Here is a 15410-nt window from a genome sequence, read left to right on the forward strand (position 1 = left end):
TGAGATTCTAAATGGAATGTTGCTACTATTTGGGTTTCTGACAGGTACTTGTGACCTGGATTGGCCACTGTTGGAAACAGGGTACTGGGCTAGATGGACCATTGGTCTGACCCAGTATGGCTACTCTTTATGTTCTTATATGTTGTAGTCTGTGTCTTCCCTATTAGCCAGAGTTAATTAATTTTTTATAAAATGCTTAGACATTATTTTATGAAATAATGAATTAAACAAACCCATTTTAACACTGTCCTAAAAATCTGAAAGCTTATGTCTTATTTCACAGGAGAGGCTGAGTCACATAGGCCCTGAAGAATTTGTACAGGCTTTTGTGCATAAAGATCTTTTGGACAGCACTAAGGTAGGTGATTTGACTTTTAGAAGAAAATATTGGTTAGGTCGGTTGGATGATTGGTGTTTGGTGATGACTGTTAGAAAATGGAAAGAATTGTGCCCTAATAAATAGCTCTAGCGTTGTTTCAGTAGATGGGAATCCCGTGGGCAACCAAGACCCCTCTAAGATAACACTCTCGTATTTTGTAATAAAGAATGATTTGCTGTATAGGGGGGGTCAAGGGAACCCTGGAGGGAGAAGGGGTAGAGCAACTGTTAGTCCCTCAACCCAACGATATTGGTTGTTTCATTTCATGTTGTTTAACTCAAACTGACAGCAACAACAACAAAAAAATCCCTAAAATATTGTTTTTTTCCATGTATTGTGAATAATGCATCCTATTTATCAGTAGGCACAATAGTGCATACTACTGAGCAGCAGGGGTGTACTTTTGACAACATTGCCTCTGAAATAGAAATCAACAAACGAAAAAAACCTCTCACACTAACCGCAAATTAAAAGTACTCTAAATAACACAGAAAAGTAATCAAAATGGTGGGTCCAATATTCAGCTGCTAGCAGTAAACCCAGAAATTCAATGCTGGGCTGTGTCCGGGCACTGGCACTGAATTTCCGGGTTTCCGGAGCTGGCTAATGCATAGCCGGTTGTGTGCAATAATCAGCGCTTAACCGGCAATGAGTTACACATAAAGATAGGACTGACGGGGACCAGGCACGTTTTATCATGCCCTTTGGCAATGTCCTATGGTGCGGACATTTTGGCAACGTGTTCGTGGATTCTTGATACAACTAGGTGTTAAAGTCCAGGGTACTGAGAGGCAATTTTTGATAGATCAGCCCAGGGCTTTTGCCCCCACCAAGGCGCCGGCGACTCTTCTATGTAGGAAACTGAGTTTGGTGGCTCGCAAATGTATTATGCAGTATTGGACTTCTCCGGAGGCACCCGCCTACTGGCACTGGAGAAACCAGGTCCACCTCCTGGTCTCGTGGGAAGCCCGAGAGTCCAAAACATCAGTTAAACGCAGAAGGCAGTTCCTTCAGATTTGGTCTCCTTATTTACAATTGCTGAGCCCACGTGGGAGAAGTCTGCTTGTTAACTCCAGCTAACAACTACAGGGTCTGTTAGAGTCTAATGCGGTTACTCCCGTCTCAGCCGTGCCTTCCTAGGAATGGGTGGAGAGGGTGGGGGGTGGGATGGGGAGGGAGGGGGGAATTGGGATGTATTAAGTTCAAAATTTGTAACCTATGGAGTGCAGAATCACGGTGTAAGCTGGGTGATAGACAATGTTCCCACTGCTCTGAGAAAGTGCGGTAAACTTGACCTGCTCTAAATCTCGGTATTATAGCCCGGTGGGCTATAGCTGCTAACAGGCACCCAATTCTGTATGACAGTCCTTCTTAAGAGTCGCATCCAGCTTTTACACCGGTCGCTTGAGCGTAGCAGTAAAGATCAGCAGCATGGAGTGCTTATATAGTGGGCATTTATAGAAGGCGGGGATGTAGGTATGGGGCTATCAGAGATAAGGCCCTTTGCCCTTGCACTGTATTGTTCTGATTTGCATTGAAGAGTTTGCTGCAGATTCTTTATGTATGGCAAAATGTTCACTTCTATGTTCACTTTGTAAAATTAATAAACAGATTTAAATATAAAGATAGGACTGACTTTTATGTGCTGCTATTCATGCCGTTAATCTGGCCGGTTAAGTGCTGAATATTGGCATTTAACTGACCAAGTGCTGACTTCACCCTCGAAACGCCCCCAAAATAGCCGGTTATCAGTTTGGTGCTAACCGGTTATTTTCAGTGGTACAAACCGGTTAAGTGCCCTTGAAAATTAGCGGTTAGCCCCAAACAGGCAGTTTAACTGGCCAGGAGCCATTTCTGGCTTGGTAAATCATTTTCGGGTTCTTTTACAAAGGTGCACTGAAAAACAGCCTGTGCTGTTGTAGGCGTGTGCATTGGACGCGCACAAGTCTGTTTTTCAGCGCGCCTGCAAAAAAAGCCTTTTGTGGGGGGGGGGGGGGGGCCCAAAAATGGACGTGTGGCAAAATAAAACTTGGTGCACATCCATTTTGGGCCTGAGACCTTACCGCCACCCATTGACTTAGCAGTAAAGTCTCACACGTTAGCTGGGCGATAATCATCAGCGCACGCACACTCCCAATTAACGCCACGTGGTAGAAAATAAATAATATTTTCTGCTGCACATATCAGGCATGCGTAAAAAATGGAATTACCGCCCGGGGCTTGTAGTAGCCGGGCAGTAGTTCCAAATTGGCGTGCATTGGGTGTGCGTAGGCACCTCTGCGCCTTAGTAAAAGAGCCCCTTTGAATATCAACTTCGACCAAGTTTGGCCAGTGCACTCCTAGTCCTAGTTGGGTTAGCATGGAAGACCCAGCTTTTTCCCATCATGAGAAGCCAAAAATTAACATCAGCAGAATATGGTTTGCTTTGGAAAAACAGTAGAATCTTGTCATAAGAAGCACAATGGTTTGTGTGTGGGCAATGAGTAGCCGTGTTGGTCCACTTTTAAAGATAATAAATAGAATTAAATCAAAACGTAGAAAAGAAAATGATACCTTTTTTATTGGACTAACAATACATTTTCTTTTCTATGTGTGGACAATGGAACTGTCATAACTGAAACACTGTGCATTAGGTGTGATAAGAAGCCAAGCTATGGATTGCAAATGTTATCGCTGAACATTGTAATCCTCAGAGAGGGTTTACAGCAAGATAGTAAAGCAACAAAAATGGAGCAGGAATGTAACCAGCTTAACTAAAACTATCCTTTCAATCATCTTTCTGCAAATAATACATTTTGAAAAGAAAACGGGGATTTCTACAGACTTGTTAATGATTTTGTGGTTGGGGAATTTGCCAAACAAAAAAAAAAAGGAGCTTGATCTTTGAAAAGAATTGCATGCATTTTTATCCAAGGGCATTATTGAATTTGCTAAATGTTCTTGTAAGCCCTTTTGATGAATAAACCTCTTACGTTTTGAGAAATAAAATTGGATTTATGCAATGCCTGTCCTAATGCCTGTATCTCATGGTGTTTAGGATGCAGAAAAAAAACAGGCCAGATCATCTTCACTGAACAAAGCAGCAGAAAACATCTATATCGGGGGAGAATTTTCAATCGTCCATTTAGTTGTAAACTTTAACACACCTTAGGAAAATGGTCGAAGCCAGGCCTGGATCTAGGCATAAACAACTAAGAGGGGCATAATCAAACGGCACCAGCCAAATAGATGGCCAGCCATCTATTTTGGCGGCGCCGCAAAGAGCTGTCCAAAACCATATTATTGAAAAAGATGGCCGGCCATCTTTTGTTTCGATAATACGGTTGAGGCCGGCCAAATGCTATAGATCACCGGGTTTCAGATGGCCGACTTTGTTTTTCAGCGATAATGAAAACTGGAACCGGCTGTCTCAAACCTGGCCAAATCCAAGGCATTTGGCCGTGGGAGGGGCCAGCATTCGTAGTGCACTGGTACTTCTGGATATTTAGATCTTGCTGATCAGTTATGTTATGACTTACTTGTTCTGGAGTGCTGTATTTTGTGAAACTGTTTTGAGAAATGTTCAATAAAGAGTTCATACAAATTAAAAAAAAGTCCCTGGCGTGCACTTCCCTTAATGGCCGTCTTTCTCCTCGAACGGGAAAATCAAAACTGTTTTTGCTCACAGCTTTTTTGGTAGTAGTAGTGGGATTTGAGCCGGCCACCTCTGCATTACAAGACCAGTGATATAACCACTTGCTTGGATGTCCCTCCCTTTTGATTATGCCCCTCCAGGTCTCTCAGCCACTGACAGACAGCTAAACGTGCTGTGATTGGCTGAGAGAGACCTGAAGGGGTATAATCAAAAGGGAGGGACATCCAACTAAGTGGAGCTGTGGGCAAGTGGTTACATCACTGGTCTTGTAATGCAGAGGTGGTGGGTTCAAATCCCACTGTTACTACTAAAAAAAAAAAAAGCTATGAGCAAAAACAGTTTTGATGCCCTTCCCTTACCGATTCACTGGCTTTAAATCTGCTGCAGGGACCTGCATACTGCTGTCATGGAGCTGGCTGGCAAAAAAATGTTTTAAAGTTTTTTTTTTTGGTGGGAGGGGGTTGGTGACCACTGGGGAAGTCATCCCCGATTCCTTCTGGTGGTCATCTGGTCAGTTTGGGCACCTTTTTGAGACTTGGTCATGAAAATAAATAGACCAAGTAAAACCGGCCAAATGCTTTTTTCCATTATCAGCTGAAGCTGGCCATCTCGTAAGCATGCCCACGTCCCGCCTTCGCTACCCTGCCGACACGCCCCCTTAAAGTTTGGCCGCCTCCGCGATGGAATGCCGGCGAGTGTGTCCAAAAATCGGCTTTCCATTATACCGATTTGGCCGGTTTTAGGAGATGGCCAGCCATCTCCCGATTTGTGTCGGAAGATCGCCGGTGATCTCTTTCGAAAATAAGCCTGTAAGGCAACTGCTTCCATGGCAGAATTCGATAGGTGTTGGAGCGTTACCATTGCAGCCTGATTCAGGCCTGCCACTGCTACTGGGTCAGGAGCAGCAGAAGCTGGCCATAGTAGCTTATAGCAGGAGCTCTGAACGCAGTCCCCGATACACCGAACCAGTCAGGTTTTTAGGATGCTCACAATGAATATGCATGAGATGAATATGCATCACTACATCCGTTGTATGCAAATCTATCTCATGCATATTCATTGTGGGTATCCAGAAAACCTGACTGGCTAGGGGTGTCCTGAGGACTGGGTTGAAAACCCTTGCCTTACAGAAAGCTTAACGCACGGTATCAGAGCAGCCATGCAATTTCGGGCCCAGTAGAAATCCCTCTCCTTCCTCATCATGGCTTTTTGTTAGTACACAAACCAGTGCAGGGATGGAACTTCTCCTGGGCCTGAGACTGCGCACAAGTTCTGAGGGCCTGTACTCTGAGCTATTTCAGTGGCTGCTGCTGTTCCTAGCCTGGCAGTCGAAGATGACAATCCCAGGTACAGGGGGAGGCCCACAGGTGAGGGGAAGACTCACTAAGGGGCCCCTTCTACAAAGACGCATAGGCACCCACATGCAGACAGCATGTGTCAAATTAGAACTACCACCCTGCTACCGCGTGCCCTGGGCAGTAATTCTAATTTTGACGCACGTGCAAAACGTGCAGCAGAAAATAATTTCTATTTTCTACCTCGTGGTGCTAACCGGGCGGTAATCAGCAGTGTATGTGTGCTGACGATTACTGCCTGGTTAACATGTGAGACCTTACCGCGAAGTCAATGGGTGGCGGAAAGGTCTCAGGCCCAAAATGGACGTGCACTGATTTTTATTTTGCCTCATGTTTATTTTCAGCAAAAAAAGTCTTTATGCAGGTGCGCTGAAAAATGGACCTGTGCGCATCCAATACACACGCTTACACCAGCGCAGGCCATTTTTCAGCACGCCTTAGTAAAAGGACCCCTAAGCAAATTGCATTCTAAAGTTATAGATCACTTGGCATCCAACTTGCACTTAGATATGTAACTATAACCGCCTCATGCATGAGTATTACTATTTTATCGTTTGAGTGTCCAAATGACTTTTACAATTAGGAACTAACCCCTCAATATTCAGCACTATTTAACTGCCCAGAATGACTGCTGACTGTTAAATAGCACTTAACCGGCTATCCACCGATATTCAGTAGGGGATAACCGGCTATCCCCTGCTGAATATCCCTGGTTAGAGGCCAGGAGATAGCCGGTTATATCGCCCAATATAACTGACTATCTGCCTATTTTAAAGCCAGTTTAGCACCACATTTGGCCACGTGAAAATCTGGGATATCTTTGGCCAATTTAAAAATACCCAGCTAAGTCCATAGAGAATAACTCCCGTGGTCTGAATATCAGCCCCTAAGGTTATAGAATGAGGGGGATAACTTACAGCATCTTTGCTGACTTTTTACTTCTAGGGATAAATTCCTCTCAGAATGGAGACTGAAAAATGGTTTCCACTAAGGATATTAACATTGATTTTCAGGTGAAGAACTGAGATCAACCTGAGATTCACTGCTACAAAATCAGAACAATGATAAGTGCAGCTTTAAAATGGGCAGATAATTGTATGTGCACGTACTGGACATGGTTTTTATTTTTCTGCTTTAAATATATTTAGTATATTTTGCTGCCCTCTGGTGGTCATTAGCCAATATAAACTGGAAAAAATCCCACTGATGGAAACCTGTTGCATCACTATAAAAGTGATGCAGTGCCTGATTAATTTCAACATTGCAGTGAAGTTCTTATGAGACTAGTACAGGTATTGGTTTGGTTTGGTGGGGGGGAGCTTTGTTTTGTTTTTTCTTTGCATGGGGGGATATGATAATGGGTTTTGATTTTGGATCTGGTTAATATTTAGATGGATGACTGCCTAGGAATGCTAGGTTTTGGTTTATATATATGTATTTAAATTGTAATCCCACTTTGAGTCCCATAAAGGCATATGTTTGTTTGTTTATTTATGGCGTTTGTACCTTGCACTATTGGTGCTGAGTAAAATGAACTGTCACGGCTCCAAATGAAGCCAAAGTTGGAGCCTGCAACAGCTCATTTTACTCAGAACCAACGGAATTTCCACAAAGGTCTTTCTCAAGACCATATTTCAAAATCTTCTTGCATCAATGTTAATTGACCATTCGATGATTTCATATATTTTATATAAAGACTCCTGAGGCAGGCAAGTGGCCAAAACATGGTACTGTGTCGAGTCTTCACCAATAAACTTTCTACCATTGATTGAAGTCTCCTCGTTTGTTTCTGGGTCACCTGGTCTATTTCCCACTCCTTCTAAAATATGGGAATAACACAAAGATAACATTAGCAGTAATAAAAAGACATGAAAAAAAGTGGAAATGGTTGGCTATATACTGCCTTATTAGTTAAGACTGGAATGAGGCCTAAGCAATATTGAAAAACTTGTAGTTAATGGTCTTGGAAGTCATTGTAAAGTGTGCATGCATCGTAATTTTGCAAATGTTGAGTGTACAGTGAAGTGAACATTGAATTAGTTCATGAATTGCCCCTTTGTTCTGCCCTTTCTGTACAACCGGGAAGCAGGTTTTTTTTTTTTTAACAGAATGCATGCATTGAGGAACTGGGCTATTCTGTGGGAAAGGGTTATTCCTGTTGTAAATTTTTGCATTTGTTGAGGGATTCATGGATGTTAAAGAAAGAATAGAGCTAGTGATCAATCAGCTCCTCAAGGAGAGAAGATTGACCAGAAAAGTGGGTGGGTAGGATGTTTGGCAATCAGAACTGTTTTATTGCATTTTGTAAGTATTGAATTTATGCTTTGTGAAATGTGTGTTTGATGTCAGTCACTTTTGAGTCATTATGAGAAAAGTGAGTTATAACTTGAAAAATGGAATAGATTTACATTACCCTGGGTGTTATGCGTGTTGTGATATTATTCATTGGACCAAAAAAAACAGGTAAAGAATTTGTAGAACATGAGCTATTGAGACCATATAAATTCTGTCTTCGGATATAGAAGAAGGAACATTTTGATGCTATAATATTTTAATGCCCTATACTAGGCCATGAATGAGCATCATAGCCTAAGCAAGTCTAGTTTTCTCCAGGATCAATGCCAGTTCCTATAGAGAGAACTGATGAAGCCAGGTCCTTGCCATTTTCAGGGCACAGACCATAGAAATCTGCCTGGCACAGACCATAGAAATCTGCCTGGTACTGGCTTTGTCCTCCAACTTCTGACGTTGTCTTCAAAGTCCCACTCCAGCCCTTACAAATCTGTCCAGGCACGATCAGGGCTCTGCCCTATACTGGCTTTGCTTCCTGATTACTGGAGTTGCCATCTAAGCACAGTCCTAAGCTTATTTGGTTCCATTCTTTCTGTACAGGAGGTGCAAAAGCACAACATTGTTCTGCGTATCAAAATTCTTTACGATCTACACATATCCAACTGGAAAATGGTAATCTTTGGTTAATTTTGCTTATTATAGCCTTGTTTCACTGACCAGAAGAAAACCAGTAACTTGGAAGCTTATGTGAAATGGTTCAATAGACTCTGCTACCTCGTGGCTACTGAGATTTGCATGGTAAGCACAAGTACCGAGCCTCATTATTTGGGATATTCCAGAAGGCGAGAGGGCCTTCAGAATGAAAAACAGACATGTATTTTTCTTTATCTAACTACCTTTCCCACCATATGTTGATGAGTTAAATGTGAATTGAATGGTTCATGGGTCCAGTTGAAGAAAAAATCTAAAGTTCAATGTTCATTGATTTTTGATGATTTTTGTATGAAACCAGACATATTCCTACAAACTACATTATAAAAACTATTAAATTTGCAGCTTTAGCAAGGTTTCATAGGGATAGCCTGCTGGCTAGAGGACTAGCATACAGTTGGTCTTCCGTTCAATTCCTGGATCAGGCTTTCTGCATTCTGTGGAGGCAGTGTTCACAGATCCCAACAAGGCAGAGGGCAGAAGAAGGACTCTTTGTTAAGAATGACACCTGGTGGTCAGTAGAGGGCAGAAACAAGTATTCATTATTAAGGGTAACACCTAGTGGCCAGAAGGTGTATGGCTTCCTGCCTCAGGGCCATTCCTGCAATGGCTAGCTAGAGATAGTGAGAGAATTAAAATAGAGGAAAAGTCCCTGGGTATTTGCAAATGAATGCTCATGGTGAGAATGTCAATAGAGTTTCTGTCTAAGCTGGAAGAGAAAGTAGGAAGTACTGGACCAAATTAACAAATATTTCACTAAAAAAATGATGTTTATCATTTTGGAAAATTGTTTCAATGCACATAATCTTTCGTTAGACTTTGCAAGTAATTTTACCTGTGTGTTTTTTAACTGCAAAAATCTGTTTTTGTAGCCAGCCAAAAAGAAACTGAGGGCACAGGTGATAGAGTTCTTCATTGATGTTGCCAGAGAGTGCTTTAACATTGGGAATTTTAACTCCCTTATGGCCATCATATGTAAGTAAACACTGAACAGTACATTCCAATTTTACAATAGGGACATGAAACCAGTGACTGAGTTGATTTTCTCTCCCCGTCTCTCTCCCTCCCACCTAGCTGGTATGAACATGAGTCCTGTCTCCAGATTAAAGAAAACCTGGTCAAAAGTTAAAACAGCTAAATTTTTCATACTTGAGGTAACAAAAACAACTTGTTTGTAATTTTTTAATGTTTTTTTTACAATTACTAAGAATAAATATTGAAAGTTTAGTCTTTGTTTTCCAACCAGCATCAAATGGACCCAACTGGAAATTTCTATAACTATAGGACGGCGTTGAGAGGAGCTGTTCATCGATCCCTCACTGCTCACAGCAACAGAGAGAAGGTAAGTCTAACAATTTCTCCATCACCGACCTAGGTCAGTGAAACAAATAAGAGATACCTATAGTCCCAAATACTCGCTTTGGGTCCTTTTATGAAGCCACGCAAGAAAGTGGCCTTCGCTACGATTAGTACGTGGGTTTCCCGCATGCTGCATCTTTCTAGTGCGGCTGAAAAATAGCAGCGGTCAGGTACAGCTACTGTCACTTTATAACAGGGCCCCTTAGTATTTATTAAAATTGAATCTGGAATTCAGAAGGTTTTTTTGAGCCTGTGATGTGAATATTTGCTATGTCATTGTTTAAAAATGATTGACAAGGAATCTGATTTTTCCCCCTTCCTTGATGAAACATGGTTTGAGATTTTGTTTCATGCTGTGTATACTTCTATTGCTGGAGTTTGGCAGGTTAGTTTGTGGGAAAAGTCCATAAATCATTAAGGTAGATCCAGGGAAAGCCACTGCTCATCCTTGGGGGTTGGTAGAATTGAATCCTGTTACTCCTGGGGTTTCTGCCAGGTACTTGTGATCTGTATTAGCCACTGTTGGAAACAGGATACTGGGTGAGATGGACCTTTGGTCCCACCCAGTAGGGCAACTCTTATTTATTTATTTATTTATTTATTTATTTGTTTGTTAGGATTTATTTACCGCCTTTTTGAAGGAATTCACTCAAGGCAGTATATAGCAAGAATAAGTTAAACATAAGCAATAGAAATTTACAGCAGTAAAAATATTTAAAAGGCACCACTGAAGCCTCCAGCCGGAAGTGTGAAGCGGAAGTGTGAAGCGCCAGAGATATCCGGTTTCCCATGAGTGAAGGAAAACAGCACAGCATGAAATCCCTCTCTCTGTAACAGTGAAGGACTCAGAGTGGGGAGGGGAGAGAGACGCCCTCACTCTCTCTGTAACACAAACACAGTACAGCAGGAAACTTAACACTGAAGGACTGGACTCGGAGGGGGGAGGGGGAGGGAGAGAGAGAGAGGGCAGAGGGCAGGGACACACACACTCCCACATGCACACTCTGAAGAAAACCTTGCTAGCCCCCGTTTCATTTGCATCAGAAACGGGTTTTTTTTACTAGTGTTCTTATATAATTTTAGAAAATTGTTTTAGGGTAATCATGATTGTAGTCAAAATCTTGGAGGGGGATTCCTAGGCCTAGGAACCTGAAAATTAATTCAGGGGGTGGGGGTTAAGGCTGAAGGTTTGCCTATGGCACCCACCAGCCCTGTCCTTCAGTAGCATTGCTGTGAGATTCAGAGTTCATGTGGGGTAAAGTACTGAAGCTCATCGCATTATATGGTTCACAGCTAGCTTGAGTTGCAGTAAATGCTCACAGATATTATTCATATGCATGTGATCCATTTGGGTTTAATATGAACTGTCTGAGAAGAATTCCAAGTTTTGGTTCAGCTGCTGACTTTGTGGCTTTTAGAAAAATCACATTTCCTGTTGATGCCTCCAAAATGTCTGTGAGTCATAGCGGAGTCCCCCTGCACCCCAAGACAATATAAACAAATGTTGCTGCTTTTTTTAAACAGATTGTGATTCCCTTCTTCAGCCTCTTGATCAAAGACATCTACTTTTTGAACGAAGGATGCGCTAATCGTCTTCCAAATGGATTTGTCAACTTTGAAGTAAGATTTGATAATGTCCTTATGGAAAGTAATAGGTAGCCATTTTACTATAATGCTTGCAAGCTCTTCAGGTTTACGAAAAGGAATGTTGAGATTCACGTGTCTGAGCTTTTTACAGCGAAGCAAACACAAGTAATTTATGCAACCTGTTATGTCAGCTGTTCCCTTGGCATATTAGGAAATTCTATCAGATAGATGGATGGAGCTTGTACTCATGGGTCACACAGTCAATGGTGCACACAGAGTTTTGCAAAGTACAACACAAAATTTTTAGGAAACTAAAAACAATGGGGTAGATTCTATATATGGCACCTGAAAATATGTAGGGAAAAAAATACACCTAGGTGTATCTCTACAGTACGCCTAAATTTTATATAATAGGCTTAAATTTCCGTGCAGTATCTAGAATATGCCAATTGCCTCTCCACTTGACCAAATTTGGTGATGTCCATTTAGGCCACATTTTACTTGGCGTAAATCCCAATGCCTATATTAGGTGCTGAGTAGGTGTATTCTATAATAATGCACGTGGATTTTAGAAACTCCCATTCCATGTCCATAACCATGCCCCATTTACAACTACGCGACTTGGAATTTATGTGCACCATGCTACAGAATACACTTAGAGGGCCTTTTACAAAGCTACGCTAGAGTTTTTAGCTCACGGTAAAAAATCAGCATATGGGTGTCTCAGCTCTTACCACCATCTGATCTTTACCGTGAGCTAAAAACGCTAGCGTGGCTTTGTAAAAGACTCCCTTAGTGAGTTGTGCACGTAAATCATAATTAATACCAATTAGTCCTGATAATTGCTTGTTAACATCCAATTAACAGTGCTGATTAGCTAGTTATCCAATTAAGTTACATGTATTGTTATAGAATGCACTTCAATTCCGCTTGGAAATTAAGGCGCAATATATAGAATTTGGGGGACTGTCTCTGGGCAGGATTATCTGCTGATATTCAGTGGCACTTAACACTGCACGGTCTGGTTAGTGCCCGTGGCATAGCCAGACTTCGTCGTGGTGGGGGGGGGGGGGTCCAGAGCCCAAACTGGGGGGGGGGACCCATTTTGGCCCACTTCCCTGCTGCTCCCTCCCCCACCGCCACCGCCGCCACCTCACATACTTTGGCTGGCGGGCTCCCCAACCCCTGATAGCTGAAGCATATTTCCAGCACTGGTCTCCGCCACATTTCCTGCCCTGTTCTTCCCCTCATGTCGCATACACACTCGTTCTAATGAAATTGAGTATGCTATCTGAAAGATGGTCTGTGCTAGAAATATGCCCACTCTTCCCTTTGGCATTCTAAAAGTCTCAGATGAGGACCTGTCACTGAACTGAGTTGGGCTTTATCATAGAAGGAAGTACTTAAAGAAATAGAAGTTAATAAAAAGTAAAGACCACTCTACCCCCCCCCCCCCCCACACACCTACCTCCCCACCTCACTCTTCCCATCTGCCTTATGTATTGCAGTATCAGAGATCCTACTGGCCTTTCAGCTCTTCTCTCAGTCCCCTGCCACTAATAATCATCTGTTATTAAGGTAGACCCAGGGACAGTCAGGATATTGGGCTATGCTGTCATGCTGAATGAGGAGTAGCCTAATGGTTAGTGCAGTGGACTTTGATCCTGGCAACCTGGGTTTGATTCCTACCGCAGCTCCTTGTGTCCTTGGACAAGTCACTTAACCCTCCATTGCCCCAGCTATAAAAAAACTTAGATTGTGAGCATCCTAGGGACAGAGAAAATACCTGTATATAATGTGTACAGCACTGCATATTAGTAGCGCTATAGAAATGATTAGTAGTAGTAGTAAAAACCCAATTGCCTTATCAGCCACAGTGGGAAGCTCTTCCATTTATCTGCCATCCTTTCAGTGAAGGAGTGCCTATGCTACTTCTTTGTTCTGATCATAACTCTTTCATTCTATAACATACTTTTAAGTGGATGGATGATTTGATGATATCAGGGCCAGATGTAAGTTAGACAAGCTACAGCATTACAAAGGGCTTCATGCTTCATTAGCATGGAAAACTATTAAACCTAAAATGTACTTCTAAATGTTACACAACTTAAGGGTCACAATACTCTTAAATATGGCTCTAGATGACCTATCCCTAATACATTTTCAGTATCTTGTTAATCTCTATAGCTATAATAAGATCATGCTTTCTAAATAGTAAACAGTAGAGGGCGCTACACAGATTGCATACATTTGTGACATTACTGCAAAGACTCTCCAGTGGAAGGATTGAGGGAGGAATGTCATCTTTCACCAGGAACCTCAGACTGTTCTTCTCCTCATTGGCTCAGACTGAAGAAAGTTAGGGGTGGTTGAATAATGTGATTGTGTTATTTCTTTTCAAGCCGCTCTTGAAAACTGACCTTCAATGTGCTTACTAATGAAGCCTATTTTTAAATCATTGTTTTAATACATTTTCCCTGGAATTTATCATATCTCTAGAAATTTCTGGAACTGGCCAAACAAGTGGGAGAGTTCATGACCTGGAAGCAGGTGGAATGTCCATTTGAACAGGACCAGGACATTATCCACTACCTGCACACAGCTCCCATTTTTACCGAAGACGGTAGGTTTATTTGTTGGTGGTGGGGGAGGGGGAGGAAGGGGGGTCAGAACTGCACCAGGGTTGCCAGGTGGTGTAAACATTTCCTGCTAAAAACAGCAACAAAAATAGCGAGGACTCAAGGTTAGGTGAGGAGCGGAGAGTGGGGGGGGGGGGGGAGGAACAACTGTAGTAAAGCAGCAGAGGAGCCTATCCCAGGTGTTTGTTTTTGACTTTCTTTTCCTTCTGCAGGGCTGTCGAGAGGGGGGCGGGGGGGGGGGGGAGACAAAATTCCCCAGGCCCAGGCCTCCAAGGGGGGCCCAGCACCGGGGTCTCTCTCTCTCTCTTCTGCTCCTGACGGGACCCAAGTGATTGCGTCCCGACAGTAGCAGGAGAAAGAAAACTCCGGCACCGCAACCGGGCCTCCCCATTGGAGGTCGGGGAGGACCCAGAGGAGCACCTCCAGTGATGCTCTTCTGCTCAGCTGAGTGGCTGCTTTTCCTCTCAGCGCCCATGCTCGGTTTTAAAACCGAGCATGCCCCGAGAGGAAAAGCAACCACAGGGACAGGCAGTCGGCAGAAGAGCAGTGCTGGAGGAAGACATCTTCTGCTGGCGAGGCCTCGAGATCTCCACCAGCCAATAAGGTATTTCAATTCTGGCAGCAATCGGGGGGGGGGGGGGGGGGGGGGGCAGTGGCAACGATTGGGGGGCGGCAGCAATAAGGGGGGGGCAGTGGCCCTGCCCCAGGCCTGGTTCAGTCTCTCGGCAGCCCTGTCCTTCCGTCATTGGGACATTTGTATTCCGTAAACATCCAGATGTCTCTACTCTGTTGCTGTCCCATTTGAACCAAATGTTGGGCAGAGCTCTATACTCACAGAAACCAAGATAGAAACACGCACGCAAAACATATTTAAATTGCACATTGAGAATGCATCTTGGCAAAAGCAAGTTGGATGCCCTGATCTTTGTTCTGAGACTTTAAACGGAGTTAATTTGATCCACTACAATTGGCACTGAGTCTGAGCACCCTGCAGTGACCAGAACAAAGCCTGTTCCAATTCAACTTCTTTGGTAAGAAATACTATCTCAACAAGTACCATATGGTCACAATTTAATGTGTACTACTTATAGCTGGATAACAAAAGAGAAAGAACTTAAATTTTGTACAATGCGTTGGAAAATTAAAAAATAAGGGGGGAGGGGTGTAATTTTATAAGGAGCCATCTAGTTCTAGGCCAGGGCTACTCAATTCTGGTCCTCGAGGTCCACAGGCAAGCCGGGTTTTCAGGATGTCCACAATAAACATGCATGAGAGAGATTTGCTTACCAAGGAGGCAGTGCACGCAGATCTCTCTCATGCACATTCATTGTGGATACAAAAAAAACAACAAAGCAGTTGATCCGCAAAATCCACAAAATCCATTGTGGAAACAAGCGAAGCAGATCAGTCGGTGGTGCAACTAAATCTTTATTATAGGGTTACAACCTGCCCAA

General features: G+C 43.0%; 1 protein-coding gene across 1 annotated transcript in view; it reads left to right on the forward strand.

Annotated features, from left to right (window-relative positions):
• The window catches only part of RASGEF1C (RasGEF domain family member 1C), a 103744-nt gene that overhangs the window by 74510 nt on the left and 13824 nt on the right, over positions 1 to 15410 (forward strand). Inside the window, exons 6-12 of the mRNA XM_030212091.1 lie at positions 284 to 358; positions 8363 to 8458; positions 9244 to 9346; positions 9446 to 9525; positions 9618 to 9713; positions 11255 to 11350; positions 13817 to 13940. Coding sequence (XP_030067951.1) covers positions 284 to 358; positions 8363 to 8458; positions 9244 to 9346; positions 9446 to 9525; positions 9618 to 9713; positions 11255 to 11350; positions 13817 to 13940 — 670 coding nt within the window. The remainder of the gene's footprint in view (positions 1 to 283; positions 359 to 8362; positions 8459 to 9243; positions 9347 to 9445; positions 9526 to 9617; positions 9714 to 11254; positions 11351 to 13816; positions 13941 to 15410) is intronic.

This window comes from Microcaecilia unicolor, chromosome 8 (genome assembly GCF_901765095.1).
Source record: "Microcaecilia unicolor chromosome 8, aMicUni1.1, whole genome shotgun sequence".
Lineage (NCBI taxonomy): Eukaryota > Metazoa > Chordata > Amphibia > Gymnophiona > Siphonopidae > Microcaecilia > Microcaecilia unicolor.